This window comes from Peromyscus eremicus, chromosome 4 (genome assembly GCF_949786415.1).
Source record: "Peromyscus eremicus chromosome 4, PerEre_H2_v1, whole genome shotgun sequence".
Classification (NCBI taxonomy): domain Eukaryota; kingdom Metazoa; phylum Chordata; class Mammalia; order Rodentia; family Cricetidae; genus Peromyscus; species Peromyscus eremicus.
In genome coordinates this window covers 11804523-11820943 of record NC_081419.1, presented here as the reverse complement: position 1 = coordinate 11820943, position 16421 = coordinate 11804523, and the positions used below count along the sequence as shown (strand labels likewise).

General features: G+C 42.5%; 1 protein-coding gene across 6 annotated transcripts in view; it reads left to right on the top strand.

Annotated features, from left to right (window-relative positions):
• Dennd1a (DENN domain containing 1A) overlaps positions 1-16421 on the top strand; it is a 502935-nt gene that overhangs the window by 294532 nt on the left and 191982 nt on the right. For all 6 annotated transcript variants that reach the window (XM_059260209.1, XM_059260211.1, XM_059260210.1 and 3 more), the window contains one exon: positions 15747-15792. In XM_059260209.1, coding sequence (XP_059116192.1) covers positions 15747-15792 — 46 coding nt within the window. The remainder of the gene's footprint in view (positions 1-15746; positions 15793-16421) is intronic.

Genomic DNA, 16421 nt, shown 5'->3' with positions numbered 1-16421 from the left:
CACACACACACACTTCAGTGAAGCCCAGAGTGCTTTCAAAGGCAGCATGGAGTACCACAAAGAGCTGCTTGCAGTGCTTAATACTGTGTTTGGACAGGAGTGCATGGGCTTTGGGGTTCAGAGATGGCAGCACTCAAAGAATTGACAGAGCCTCTTTGCCAGAAAGTTCAACTTCAGCATTTCATTATTTGGAAAGTTTTATTGCTAAATTATTAGCTATTTTAAAACTGTAAGCTTAAGTTGTGTGTGATAGTATACACCTATGTATTCCTAGTCCTCAGAAGTCTGAGACAGAAGGTTTGCTTCAAATCCAAAGGTTGCTAGCCTGGGCTACATATCAAGTACCAAGTCCCCCAAGGGTTGTATAGCAAGACCTTCAAACACACACACACACACACACACACACACACACACACACGCACACACAAATCACCCAAGAGTAAAAGGTAAAATGTCCTCTGTGATACCAATGGTAAGCCTGCTAGGCCCCAGTCACTGGACTGTCTATTTTACCTCTGTGACCTCATTCTATCCTCCTAACAGTCCTGCAAAGCAGGTATTATCAGCTTCATTTCACAGGTCAGTAAACCTAGGCCTCAAAGGGTTTAGTAACTTGTCCCAGCATTTACCCTGTGTCCTGTGTTATTCTGGTCTCACAATCACAAAGCAAGAACTACATATACATACATATGTCCTAAAGTTCAGATCTGGAAACATCAAAATATTTAACAATGACTTGTGATGGAGAAGAGACGATTTCAGCATGCTTTTTATTATATTTTCTATTATTTCTATAATGAAATAGATTTTTTTATAATTGAATGCTTTCTTTTGAAAAAACAACAACAAAAAAAACCCCAGTTATTTACCATAGCCAGTTGTTTGTTCTAGCCACTGCTTTTCCTGTGTTTGCACAGAGGGTTTGCTCTCTGCCTTTCGATTTTCAGTGAAGACTATCCCAGATCCTCTTTCCAATGTCATCTCTCACTCCAGCACTCAAAAACTGTGTCTTAGTCTGCTGAGCCACAGGCATGTTAGCATAGGAATAGAAACTTACTGAGGAAGAGTTCAAGTCTGCCATCCCAAACCCACCCTTGAGCTCTGCATTTTGGGGTGCCTAAATAGCTTTGTGATGAGTCCTCTTCATGTTTGTACAATGTGTCTTCCTTCTAGTCTTTTGTTTTCACAAAGGACTCGGTGACATCTGACCAAAGATAATTTCAGGCCAATGGAGGTTGGCATCTGCTTGTAATCGTAAGATAAACGTGTGATAAAAGGAAAGACCACAGAAGAAGAAGGCAGGCCCTCCAGTCAAGGCTTAGCTTGATCATGTTAGTGTGATGTAACTGCTCTGGGCAGAAAGTAAAAATGTCATGAAAATTGAGTCAATGTTAATTACTTTAGTCTATTGAGATCCTTGACTTGAAAGTCACCAGGTTGAGCTGAATCCTTGGTGGCTGGAGCCAACAAGGATAACTAGCATTTTAAGCAAAGGGCTGGGAGCACACAACATGTAAATTTGAGGGAGGGTTGTTCTTCTGCAGATGATCTAAATGTCAAGTACATCCCCTTGCAGGGGATACACAAGTGGAATCTGAAAACTATTATCTCCTGTAGAAATGAACTCTCAATTTGCTTACCACACAGGAAGGGCAGACTCTAGTCATTTTCACTGCCAGCAGGTGCCCTTTCTATGCATAATAGACTTCACAAGTGTAATTAACACATGAGGACCACTGCTGCCAGTTTTTCTTCAGGTACATGCTGCTAGGAGTTTTCAGGACAACAGTGCTGGCCATATAAGCCTGTCACGTGACACTTGAAGATGAGATATTCATTGACCTCTGGACAAAGACATGTTAAATGGGGTGAACCTATCCCCTGCTGTGAGCATCACAGGTCATGCTCCTTGGGCTCTTGGGACCCCAGAAGCTGTATACAGACTTTGGTAGAACAGAAGCTAGAAGAGCAAAGCTGTAGTTTGCATGCAGTTAATAAATGAAAGGATGATGCTGAGCACCCTGCAATTATGTGGAAGACTCTAATTGCACATTCACAAATACAGCAACCAATTATCTGAGTTAACTTTAATTAGAGCTATAATCACAAATTTTAATTATCTGAATAAATCAGTTTAGTACAAATGGCTTTCCTTAAATATTTCCCAAATTAATTTTTTTTCTGTCCCTTCCCCATTTTGACAGAGGGCAATGGAGTAGAGAGCGCTTAGGGCTTGAGCTCACACAGAACTGGATTCAAATCTCAGTCTCCTCATATTTAACCTCTCATGTACACTGTTTTTATGGAAAATGGGTACAATTTACCTATTTCGAGTAGTGGCTATGTAAATCCCAGGTATGATCATCAGGTATTATAGAGCATCTGTAGTTGGAAGATTTCCTGTGTTCTGCCTGGTCCCGTGGCCACTCAGACCCAAATAAACACACAGAGGCTTATATTATTTTTAAACTATGGCCATGGAAGGCTTCTTGCTCTTACATCTTAAATTAACCCATTTCTATAAATCTATACCTCGCCACATGGCTTGTGACTTACCGGTACTTTACATCTTGTTTCTCCTGGAGGCATCTGCAGCGTCTGCCCCACTCTCCTTTCTCCTCCCACTGTCTCTCTTGGATTTTCCTGCCTGGCTCCATCCTGCCCTGCCATAGGCCAATGCAGCTTTATTTATCAACCAATCAGAGCAACACATATTCACAGCATACAGAAAGACATCCTACAACCAGCATCCACTTACGGTGATTGCTCTTGTCACCATCACCACAAACACAGGACATGAGTTTTAGTTTCCAGAGGGTCTAGTTGATATCAAATGTGTCTCTTGCTTCTGCTGCCTTAAGAGACAAACTTTACAACTCATTTTCTCTTTTACTCATGAGATTGTTTTTATTTTGACTTTTGTATTTAACTTGAGTTATTGTATGGTTGTTTTCATTTGCAGCTGTGGCATAAGAATGAAAAGAAAAGAAACAAAAGCAGATGGCAGAGAAAACGGAAGGAGTAAGACATTTCCAGCCCTTATGAATATTTAAAAACATGTGCTGCTGGTTCCTTTAGATCTGTATCATTCCTTTGATTTTGAAAGTGAGAATGAGAATGTTGCCTACCTTAGCTGATGGCATCTCTTGAGTTTAGCCCATCCTAGAAAGCCTTCCATTTGGGGACGGAAGTATTAACTTGTTGATGAGGGTCAGTACTGTCTTTCATATAGCACTCAACATCCAAGGAGAATGTGTGCGTGGTGAGCCCTTTCTAAACACCATTATAGGATTTCAAAATTGAGCTGTAAGGTATATATGACCCTCTTATATATGGGAGAAAATTGAAGCTCAGAGAAGTTAAGATTGTCACTCATGTATGAAATAATGGAGACTTCACTTGAAAGCCAAGGTCTTCTGATGCCAAAGCTTTGCTTACTAGTGTCTTCAAATGTCTGAGAATGAGCTGTAGCTATCACTAAGATTTGTGAAAAACTTCATCTAGTCTTGTTGACATCTTACTTACTATAGGTATTGTGTTGCTGTTATTTAACTATATGTTTGCTCAACAATGTTTGTAGAGTATTTAATAAGTAGCAAGCACCATGCTGATTGGGTCCCAGTAAAAGCCATATGGGATTGCCCATAGGCTTAACTTTTCCTCCCTTCCTTCTTCTGAAATAAGTGCCACAAACCAGTTCTAAGCTGAATTTGTGTATTTGGCGTATTCTAGGCACTTGTTTACATACTTTGGTGATAAAATATTTTCAAGGCAAATAAAAACAAGTTCATCTTCCCCACCCCAAAGGACAGCCAGGTCAAGTGCCAAGTTGCTATGATTGAACTGAAAAGTCAAATGCAGTCTGTGTGGGTCAGACAATTTGCATCTGAGTTTGTGAAATACATCATATTTCCTGGTGTTCTAGAATCCATTCTTTGACCCAGAGCAGTGGTACACAGATTCTCTGTGAAATATACTGACTAGACTAGGCTACCTAGATAAGAACTCACAGACAGTTTTGGATCTGAGAAAACACTACTTCATAAAAGAAATTGAGCATCCCAGCAAGACATGGGGAATGGAGCTTAGTGGTTTGTTTGCTTGTTTTAAGGTAAGAAGTGGCAAAGGACTTAGAGGAGAGTTCTAGTCCTCAGAAAAGACGTCACCTGTGAAGAGTCCACAAAGAAAGGATGATGGGTGAGGAAAGAGACCAGAATTTCAGAACCGGGCAGACGAGAGAAGTTGGGTCTGTATTGGGTCTGATGGTCAGGTTATGTGTGTGCGTGCGCACGCACACACACACACACACGCACACGCACAAAAGTGTGTTAGTTGAACAAAGGGAAACTATAGATTTCTAAGTAAATTCTCAATAAAAATTTAACTGAACTTGTTCCTGAGATTTTAATAGAGAAGAAATCAAGGTTGTAATTAAAGTCCTGAGTCTAAACAATGGTAATAACTGAGTGTGCCCCATTTCCTTCACCTCAAAATCATTGCCTGCAATATAGGTAAATATATCTTCGTGTTCTGCATGAAGAATCTGGTGCCTAGTGGGCAAAAACAATTTAGGTCCTGATGGTCACTGAGCCCTCCACTAGGATAAATGACCACTTCCTTCATTGGCACCAAAACACAAAGTGCTAGTGGCCTTCAGAGGACACTTTGCATGACTCAGTAAACCATCCTCTAGGCCAAAAGGGAAGAGACTGGAGCCTTTTGGCTTTGCTACAGATTCTATGGGTCTTAGTACCTAGTGTCCTGTAGACTGTATAAGAAAACTGACTTTTCTATAATCCATTCAGGTTTGGGGTTTTTTTTTTGTTTTTGTTTTTCTGTCTAAAGAGAACTTGTGTGTCACAAAATTTACCCTTTAAAAAATATGCAATTGGTGCTAAAGAGCTGCCTCAGCAATTGAGAGCATTTGCATTTCTATCTGAGGACCCAGGTTTGGTTCCCAGCATCCACATTTTGCTCACAGCCACCTGTAGATCCATTTCAAGGGGAATCTGACTCCCTCTTCTGGCCCCCACAGGCTCCTGTATATACAGGCACACACAAATATACATACATAAAAGTAAAGGAAGAAACTTTACTATGGTAATAAATTATAGAAAGAAGAAAGTATATAATTGAGTGACTTACAGTATGTTTCAACTATCTTACTAGACTGTGTATATATTCAATTGCTATGTAGTTCCAAGGTATGCAACATAACTAATTTCATTTGGAATGAAACCACTAATTCCAAATGCAGTTGATATTAATACATTCTTATTGCTCTTAGTAGGGTAGTATATTTTTGTCATAATCTTTTAAGCTTTGGAAAGGAAATACAGCAAAGAGCCATGCTGTACAGAGATGACAGTCTGTGTGGTTGCTGCAGCGCTTCCTGCAGGCACAGGTGCCTGGGTGCAGCAAGTTTGCTGTCACCAGCCTCGGCAGCATTATTTCCTGATGTTGCTAAGATTCTGGGCCCTTTCCTCTTAACAGCCAACACTGGGTAATTTATAAAGAAAAGAGAGGTTTCTTTTGATTTATTTGTTTTGTTTTGTCTTGCAGTTCTGGAAGTCTAACTTCCATTGCACTAGCATCCATTTGTGGTACAAAACAGGAAAGCAGAAGGGCAAGGGCAAGACTAGCAAAGTGGTCACAGTTAAAGTAGCAGGGACCCTTACCTTCTAACAGCCTGCTCTAAAGGTCACCAAGCCAGTTCCCTGAGACCCGGCATTAATTTATTCATGATAGCTCTTCCATCACCAGTAGGCCCCACCGCCAAACACCGCCACATTGAGGACTTAAGCTTCAGCATAAGCTTGGTCTGGAAACTCCTCCTCAAGCCCTAGCAGAGTTAGAGAACAAAGGAATGTACCTGCCAGGGCTGGATGGTAGAGCTTGTTGACTCACCCACCCTTGCTTTGAGGTGTCCTCCTAATCACCCTAGTGGTCTTCTGCTTCCTTACTGAACCTCTGGATACAGCCTGCCAGTCCCATTTTTCCAGCGCCCACCTGCTGCCTACAGTAAGAGACAGAACCTTCTTCCCTGGCTCCAGTGTCCTGAAACATCTAACTCTGACTTCTGCTTGCCTTCCTGTTCTGATGTGATTGATTGTCCCTGGAACTGATGAGGCACAATGTTGCATCCTCTACAGCAAGGACATTCGGCCTGTTACTGGGAACAAGGGGAGGGCAGGAATCACTGGCCACAGAACAAGGGAACAAGGGATGCTTCTGCAGTGCATCAGTGCACTTTGTGATAGAGCTTTAGGGATACATATAGCTCTGTCCCCACAATGATTAGCACCAGGGACAATGGAAGAAGCACTAGAATGGCTCTAGATCTGAGTGATCTCAGTGATTGTGAGTGTCTCCCATAAACATTGGATCTGAGAAGCTAGGCTAAATAGGTCTTTGGCTGCTAAGCATCCTGGCATGTGGGATGTCTTAGAGCTACAAAAACACACAGGAAATCTGATGTTTACCAGTTGCATTTTTTAGTATTTTTTATTTTGCATATTTTTTAGTATGCATGTATTTCTCTATAAACCCCTTTTTCTTATTTAATTTGTACCTTGTTCATTCCTGCATTTCTATCAGGGTTTCATGGGCTGCTGGTAGCTACCCTACCATCTGAGACTTCCTTTAGCAGCCAACTCTGGCTGCCCTGCTTTTTATTGGATTCTCTGTGGCTGCAGATAGCCCCATCTTCTGACCCTTCCCTCTATGATTAACTTCTCCTGATACTGTGTCTTAGTCATGGGGCCTTCCTGATGCTTTCTGAGTCTACCTGCTTCCGGTAGTCTGAGAAGACACAGAAGAGCAGAGTTCTTCAGGCTTTGATGTTGACCTGTCAGGTTTTCATCTGGGACTTATCTTTGTAAGGAACATTCATTCAGTTGTGACCACTGGCATGGTACTCTGAAAAAGCATCTCCACACATACACCCCATGGACCACCCCAGGGAGCTGAAGAGGAACATTGCACTCCCTCTCTCCATTTTCACTGATCTGCTAGTGAAATATGTATGTCTTGCATTAGCAACCAAGCACTGAGCTTGGCTCACACTGAGCCTGCCTTCACTGTCAAGTATCAGAGGCCATTTACCTCCTCCTGCACATGGGAAATAGGCCCCCTTCTGCCTCCTTTTCCAATCTGGAATTGTTAATGATCTTCTCTTGGGGCCCCCTCCTCTTCTGCTGATCACAAATCAGGAAGGACCAGATTGGGAACGAGGAAGGAAGATTAATACCTTTACCCTTAGAAATCTTTCTTACCCCATGGCCATTTGCACCAATTCTACATTTCAGGCTGTATTCTGTGCCTCTCTCCAGCTGTGACTTTTGCCAAACTACTTAACCTCTCTGTTGCACAGCGTCTTCTGTAATTTATAAAGACCAGCCTTTTGCAATTACTACAAAGATGAAGTGAGGTCTTCTTTGGTGCTCTTGGCAGATTCCTCACTGTACCTCAAGTCTCCTTGCCGAGGTATGTCTACAGACAGTAATGTGCTTATCTAATGTGCTGCTGGCTCTGGGATACTGATAGACTGCACCAGGTGGGTCTCTTTTCCTGCCCTTTTCCTAGCCCAGTGTTGTCTGACACATGCTAATGTTATGTTCACTTAGTGAGACTGATAGATGTTTGAAAAACACCACACAGTAGAGTTACAAAAGAGAGTGGTTTTCTTTTTCCTGATGCTCAAATCTCCCTATACTGTGGTGCTTATGTGTATGTAGCTCTACACATACTTTAAGCCATCTCTAGATTATTTATGATACCTAATGTAATGCCATGTAAATAGTTGTTAATTTGTATTGTTAAGGGATGGTAACAAGAAAAAAATATGTGGTATAGAGGCAGACCTAACTGCACAGCACAGGAATGATTACAAGCCAAACAATGCCAAAAACCTGAGAGCCAGAGAGGGACCAGGGTCTGTGCTGAGGAGGCCACAGCAGACTGTGCTGCACACCACACTTTATCCACCTGGGCTCAGCAGCACTCAATTTACAGCAAATTCAAGTTTTCCATTTAGAACTTTCTAGAATTTTAGTTTTGTAACATTTTTGACCCACAATTGGTTAAATCTTTGAATATAGGACCTGTTGATATGAGGGCTGACTGTAGTTTATTTCTCTCTGTAAATTCTATACATTGCCTTCTGATCCTGTTTTTCTCTTTGGGTTGGCAGCCAAAGGGCTCAGAATTCAATGTGTGGCGATCAGCAAGTGTGTGTCATAGCATGAAACCCAGGTACTAACATCACTATGGCGTCTGCTGTTCCCTTGGCAGCCATTTCTTTCTTTTCTTTCTTTTTTTTTTTTTTTTTTCCTGAGATGGGTTCTCTCTTTGTAGCCTCAGCTCTTCTGGAACTCGCTCTGTAAACCAGGCTGGCCTTGAACTCACAGAGACCTGCCTACCTCTGCCTCCTGAGTGCTGGGATTAAGCTATTTCTTTTCTTACTTTGGAGACTATTGGACATATTTTGTATAAATTGCTTTAGATAACTGTTCAGAAGAACATCAGGGATCAGGAGATTGTTTACCAGATTATTTGCCATGCAAGCATGAAGACTGGAGTCCAGATCCCCGGAGTCCAGATCCCCAGAGCCCGTATAAATGCCCAACAAGCATGGAGGACCACCTGTAACTCCAGCCCCAAGAGGACAAAAACTGGGGAATCCTGGTTCAGGCTGATTGGTCAAATTAGCAAAGTCTGGAATCCATTGAGAGATCTGCCTAGGGCTCTGCTGACTCCCCATGGGAGACCTTGATTTGGGGGTTATGGGGATGTGAGGTGGCTTGGGAGGGAGGGCTGGGGGATAGGAGGAGGGAGAAGATGGGATCTGTGGGTGACATGTAGAGTGAGTAGAAAATTTCTTAATAAAGAAAAAAAAAAGGAGAGAGATCCTGCCTAAATGAATAAGGTAGAAAGCATTGAGGAAGACACTCAACAATTTCAGGCATACACATATACATATGTGCACATACAGTGTATATACACACAGTTACACATGTAAAGGTGAAAGTAACAGTCAATTCTAGTTAGTAAGGTAACCTTTTGTTGTTGCTAAATGTAGCATAAGGGTTAAGGCTTTTTTTTTAATTTTATGTGCATTGGTGTTTTGTCTGCCTGTATGTCTGTGTGAGGGTGTCAGATTCCCTGGAACTGGAATTGCAGACAGTTGTGAGCTGCCATGTGGGTCCTGGGAATTAAACCCAGGTCCTCTGGAGGAGCAGCCAGTTCTTTTAACCTCTGAGCCATCTCTCCAGCCCTGGGTTAAGTCATTCTTAAGCAGTGTAAGAGACCATAGAAAATAAGGGTTAGGGTAGTATCACTGTTCATAAAGTGACTATGGTTGAATTTTCTGAGAATGCCTGTTAAATCTATAAAGCAATAGTATCAGTTAGATGATTTGAGGATTCCCACACAGCCTTTGGTGTCTGGTATGAGCTCGGGGCAGGACTTTGCAGCTGTCTCTCTGTTCTCTCTACTCTTCACACGACACCACTGTATACTCGAAGAAACAGAGTCCTGTTTTCTTGTTGCTGACATCAAGAGAAACATACAGATTTGTATGAGATCTGTCCCCAGTGGGGAGCCAGGCTCAAGCTTGTCACAGGAAAGGTGTGAGAACACTAGGGTGACCTAAGAAGTAGCAGCAGAGGGATAGCACGTGCTTGAGAGCTTGGAGGCCATTGGGTTCCTGTGATGGAAGAGCGTTGGAGAAAGTTATGTAGAGACATGGAGATTGGGGGGCATGACACTACCTCAGGCTAGAGGAGGCCATCCTCCCTCTGCCTGTTTCTCTCCATTAGTAATGCCAATATTTGTGTCCTGGGACAGGAACCTGTGCCACCTCAATCTAGGTCGTGTGGTTTCCAATCTCAGTTCTGCTACTGTCTGCTCTGCATGACCTCAGCTTCCTAAGATGAGCCTGCTTTCATGAGCCCTCATTGTCATGAGGGCTGTAGGAGACACTGCCAGGCCTCAGCCTCACACTGACTCATGGCACACAGTCAGCTGATGGTGGCTGCCCTTGTGGGTTCCCTGTGCTACCCTGGCCACCATGGTAGGTGAAAAGCCATCACCCTATTACTTCCAGAAGACCAGAGCTGTAGTGATTAATGTTCTTCAACAAGATGAGCTGTGGTCTCTGTTCTGATCCATTCTCCATTCATTTGTTCTTTAACCTCTCTAATAAAGCTAGGCCTCTTTATTTAGAGCAGAATTTTAAACTGTAAGCCAAGTCGTAGTTCTACTTTTGTTTCTTTGAAAACAACAAAGGGAAAGCTTGAATGAGTGAGGCCTCTTTCAGGTATTTTCTTGCCTTTTAAAAATAGCAAACTGGCTGGGCGGTGGTGGCACACGCCTGTAATCCCAGCACTCAGGAGGCAGAGACAGGTGGATCTCTGTGAGTTCGAGGCCAGCCTGGTCTACAAAGCGAGTTCGAGGAAAGGTGCAAAGCTACACAGAGAAAAACCCTGTCTTAAAAGAACCAAAAAAAAAAAAAAAAGCAAACTGAGAACAGCCTCTCTTTGCCAGAGAAGAGCGTTCGGTATGAAGGTGGCATACTTCTGAGAGCAAAGGTGGATGTGTCACATGAAAAAGATGAGGCCTACTGAGAGGTTTATGGGGGTTGCAGGGGAATAGTGTGGGCTTCCCAAATCCCTGCGTTGTCCCAGGCTGTATTCCTTCCTGATGTCTAGGCAGCCACCCCTCTCCCATTGTCTAGGGAGCTGTGTGTTATGTGTTTGAGCAGCCAGTGTTCCTTTATTTCACCTGCCTCATTTCCAATTAGTAGCAGCTCACCTCAGGGGAACATAATTAAAAGGGTTCTGGTTATCTGGGGAAAGGAATTAAACAAATTGTGAAAGTACAGTAATAATGAATGGGATAGCAGGACGATTAATAAGTCTACAGTCTATGTGCATGCCTGTTCTGGGAGGTAGGATGTGCCTAGATGAACTATGCTGTCTGTCCCAGGCCTGAGTCCATACCAGGGCAGTTGGAGAGCCTCTTGGGTACTTATGCCTTGAAGGCCTCAGTATGGAGAAGGCCCCAGCATGACACCATGAGCACATCCTGGTTTGAGCTTCCCAGCTGTGTGACCTTGGCAAGTTGTTCCACCTTTCAGAGTGTTTCCTTACCAAGAATGAGGATAATAGCACTGTTTTGCAGAGTTGCCTTGAGAATTGTGTATGCAATGCATGAAAGTGGCTGGCTTATAGTCACTCAATAATATCAGTTCCTTTCCCCCTTAGGATTCAAAATAAAGATACCTGTCAGGTAAAGGTCATTATATTGTCATTGCCTTAGCACCAGAAATGAAGGAAAGAAAGAAGAAAGAGTAGAGTAGGCTGCACTCCCCCAGAATATAACTGAGAAAGTCAGGTAGTGCAGTAATTCCCAGAGAACAAAGGGCCAGTGTAGATGTACCTTGTTCTGCTATTCAGAGATGAACAATGGCATTCCACAGTCCTCTGTCAGCCACACAGCAGTTGTGATACAGTTGTCATGCCCACCTATGCACGAACTTGGTCATAACTGCTAATATTACAATTGCTTTAATTTAATTATGGGTGTTGTTGGTTTTGAGTGTGTTGTATTAATTACCATTTAAACAATCTTCAAAATGGCACTGAGATCTGTCTTGGAATCTGAAGACCTGTGAATGTTGCATAGAAGCTGGGTACAGTTGCCATTAGTGAGGCAAGAACATTTGTATCCATGTGTTCTAAAATGGCAGCAAACAAGCCAGGAGGTTGCCCCTCATGGTGGACTCATGGGCACTGATGACCTGGATAAAGAAAATTACTCAGATAAGTAGGCCTCCCGATGTGACATTTCTAGGAATAGGTCACCAAGTTTATTTTGCCATATTTTTCCTTTTAATGTATGCCTAGGAGTGAGAAAGTAGCATTTAAATGTGCCATTCTAAGTGGTTAGAAAGCAACAAATCACCAATTCCTCCATTATATTGGGGGAAAAAAAAAAGGAAGGGCCTCTGCGAGAAAGTGACTTGAAATTCTGTGGACTAGTGGAGTGCACAGGTGCCAAGAATGTGTGCCCACAGTGTGGCTGTGTAGAGGAGACAGGAATATCCACTCACTGGTGGCCTGCCAGCTGTCCATCAGGACCTAGGATGAACAGGAAAACATTGTCTGAGCTGGGCATAATGGCCTGCAGTATCCCAGTACTCAGGTGGCTGAGACAGAAGGATTGCCATGAGTTTGTGGCCAGCCTGAGCTATACAGTGAGACTATCACAAACAATGGGGGTCGGGTGGAGAGAGGGAAGGAAGGAAGGAAGGAAGGAAGGAAGGAAGGAAGGAAGGAAGGAAGGAAGGAAGGAAGGAAGGAAGGAGAGAAACCATTGTCTGAGAGAGAGAAAAGGCAATACAGGAGTGCCGGCCACCATGGGTCTGGAGAGAACCCCTTTGGTCTTCACAGTCACTTACTGAGTGTCCACCAGTGCTGCTCCATGCTGGACACCTTATGAAATGTCTCCTTGCATTAATCTTGAAAGAGCTCCATGTTTTTGGAAACACCTGGCTTGGATATAGCAAAAGGTAAATGAAAATCAGTCCAGCCCTTTGATTAGTAATCTCTGTCTGGGAATTCAAGTTAGTTGTTTGCTTTCATTATAATGTTTCTAATAATATTGAAAAATTTGAAACAACTTATTGTCTAATTCCAGGAATTAGATTCCATAAATTATGGTCCACCCCACTAAGTAGAATATTATGCAGCCTTTAAAATAATATCACAACAGTTATAGAGCGATACGGAAAATGTTAGTGTAAAAAAATTAATTTCAAAGATATGAAACCATTAGTTTAGGTTAATATTAGAAAGGATGAGCCAAAAATAAGAGTAGTTGTGTTAGATGGTCTAACCATGGATAGATGGTTCCCTCCTAAAGTTACCTCTTATAGTAAAAAGGCAAAGAAAAAGGTCTCCAAGAAAATGTATAAGTAGCTGCAATAATTGAGTTACATAGAGAATAGAAATTACATTCAGAACATACCTAGAATTACCCACTTATGTACTTGCTACGTTGGGATGTTAAGGAGGCGGCTTCCTTTTTCTTTCTTCCCCTGCCCCCACTTAGAATTTGTAATTACATATTTGCAGAGCCAAAAAAATATAGATTCTGGGAAGCATTTGAGGTGTTGGAAGCAAATGATAACAATAGACAAAAAATAGATGAAGCTATTTGTCCAGATTCGCTTTCCCGCAAAGCACAGGGCTGCGCAGATTCAGAATGCGTGTGCTTTAAATGTTGTCTAAATACAGACTGTGCAGGCCTAACAGTACTTGGCTACGAAGCTGCTTTTCTAGAATACGCTGTAATTACTCAAAGCCTATCTAGCAGTGTCAAAGAGTGAGACCTACTCTGTCCCTTCTAGCATCTCTAAGTCACCTTCATAAGGCTTCCCCCATCTCTGTCAGGCTGTCATATACACTAAAGTAGCATGGCATTAAAACCTACACATTTCAGTTTCTAGAGAATGTTTCCTCTTTAGAGAACAGTCTGTGGTTAAGTTACACCAAGGGCTTTGGCTGTTGGGATTATTTTCACCCTTTTCTCACAGTTGTTTGACCCTCTTTCTGTTTGCTAATTCACTCGTTGGGATTTGGGTTCTGAAATTCTATTTGAAACACATAGTCACTGGTCAGTTATGTGCTTAAATGTAAGACCTGGGAAGTCAATAAGATTTAATTCAATATTGTAGGCTTGTGCTTCTCTCCCTGTGTCAGGCTGTGCTCTGGACACATTAATGAGTGGCCCCCCCCCCTTTTTTTTTCTGGAATTTTGCACTCTTCCTGCTTCCTTTCATTACATTAGGCAAGGCTCCACTAGATGAGACATTTGCAGTCTTAAGACTTCCTGCCGAGGTTCAGACTTTGTATTTTTGACATTGAGGCTGTCGTGTTTCTGAAGCTACTTAATTAGAAACACATTCATTTTGGTGTACACTGGAGAAAGCTCAGGCAGCAAAACCAGGCACACTGGGAAGCTGGAGCATCTGTGGGGCTGGCAGCTAATGGCTTATAGTTTCGGGGCAAAAATATCACAGGGCATTTCTTTGCCTCTGGAAGCAAAGAGAAGCTGCATGTGCCCCGCAGGTACCTTGAAGGGGGAAAAATAGAAGAAGATGCTAGAAGAAAAGGCAACTCTGTTTCTCTCCACTGTAGTTTGTTTATACAGTTCTTTCTTTGGCTATTATCAAATACAAAGTCTTCTAGAAGAATAGTTCTCAGACTGTGCAGCTAATATTTGAGTCTGTCTTCCAGGCTTCTGAGATATATGACTGCTGAGATCTGTAGTAAGGACATTTTGTATTCCAAAGGATGGTTTTTGCTTGAAGAGTTTTATTTGTTGAATTGTAATGAGGGAATTGAAACCTTTCTTCTTTTTTGAATGTTTGAATGGTTTTTAAGCTTGCATCTAATATCTAAGGCCTTAGTTGCCTCCCCTCCTATTTCCAGCTGTAGTATGAGCTCCTGGTTTGTAGTCACCCTGACTCATTGTTTCCCCAGGTCTACACCCACTGTGTAAATCCTTGTCCCTCCACTGTGACTCCCACAGTGGTCCTGAGGAAAGTACCTGGACAGCCTAGTCCAAGCCAAGTGTTTTGCCTCTAATTTCATTGAAAACTAGCCCCTAATGGTGTTGTGGGATGTATGACATACATGGAAAGACAGCCAAGAAAGTTGCCAATCATTTCTGTTCTCCCTGCTTCCTGCCCTCCCTCTTCCCAAGGAAGACAAGGTGTGTTCAGCAACCTGGTTTGACAAAGTCACAGTCAGCCCAGGCTTATTGCTTGCTTGGCTGTGTGGCATTAGATAAGTGGTTTCACCTCTTTTGGTCAATTTTCTCCTTTGTAGAATAGGGGTTATTTTGTGAGCTAGAAAGGTGACTTCATATAACCACTATCATCACCAGAGGGAAATATAAATGAGTATACGTACTCTCTCTCTCTCTCTCTCTCTCTCTCTCTCTCTCTCTCTATCTCTATCTCTATCTCTATCTCTATCTATCTATCTATCTCTATCTCTCTCTCTCGTCTCTCTCTCTCCCTCCCTCCCTCCTGAAAATGAAGGAAGGGCCAGCTACTACAGAATACCCAGATTTTTAGAACCTCTGGACTTGTTTCTGCTCTGCAAAGGAAGCAGATAGTGGTGGCCTCTGTTGTGCAGTAGCCCAGCTGCGTGTGTGGTGTGGCATGCAGAAGCTTGCTGAACATCCCCAAACATCAGGCCATATGTCTTCATTGTGGAACATAGCTGTAGGGTGATTCTTTGAAAGCTATTGTGCTCTCTATGCAACCTTCACTTTTTTTCCATTATGATCGTTGAGTTCCATTAGTATCAGGACCTCTGTACTATGTGTGTTTATCTCTGTCTAGTAGCAGTAGTTAGGGTTGAGCCAAGAATCCCATTATAAAGATAAGGTGACTGAGGCCAGGAGGCTGCCTAACTACTGTTTGGGGTGGTAGCTGACACCAAGGTTGATGCTCTTCCTGCTAGCCGTGCCGTTCCAGTGCTGCCTGCATTTTTAAATTCTTTGACGTTTCTAGGCTTGGAAACAAAATGTCACATTAAGATTTTTGTTGTGAAAGGAAGTGTAACTGTGCATACGTTTATTAAAACAGCTTTTCTCTAAATAGTGAGCCATCTGTAATTTTCTGTCGGAAGCAACAGACATTAAAGCAGCTGTGTGTCTGTTTCTCTTTGCAGTGCTCCCATGCCCTACCTCATAGGAGTCCATTTCAGTCTAATGGAGGTAAGTGGGCTCTGTCCTCCCCAGTCCTTGATGTGGGCTTCAGTTTCACTTTGTGTAGCAGAAAAATGGGATCTCAGTATGTGCAGCTCTACGCACAGAAGCAGCTGATACAACTGCTCACGCGCATCCCCCTGTCCTTCCCGATGCACAGACTCCATCCATCAACCTAGACCCTTCCAACTGACTCCTGAATTCTGGGCTTTTCTGCTGTGATTGGAAATGGTGGGTTTTTCCTGGGTGAATGAGAGGGAGGATAGGAAGATAGGAGGAAAGGTTCCATTTGTGTTTGGATAAGGGAAGGGAAAGCTTTGTTTTTCATAATGACATTCATTCTGAATCACTGTAACAATGTTACATTTTCATGGTAGGGAATGTGATACAAATGATCTCTAGAAGTTGCAAAGAAAAAAATCAAAATTACCCACTTTGCCATTATTCCAGAATGGACTACTGTTAACATTTTATTATTCTTCCATTTAGTCTTTATCCTGTAGATATATATTTCATATAATGTTATTTCTTTACCTGTCAGAGTTGTGGTGTGAGAGTTCCTGCCTTTTTGTCTACCCTCAGTAACAGCAGTTTTCTATTTGTTCCCTGTCATTCCTATAACTTAACCACTTTCCTGC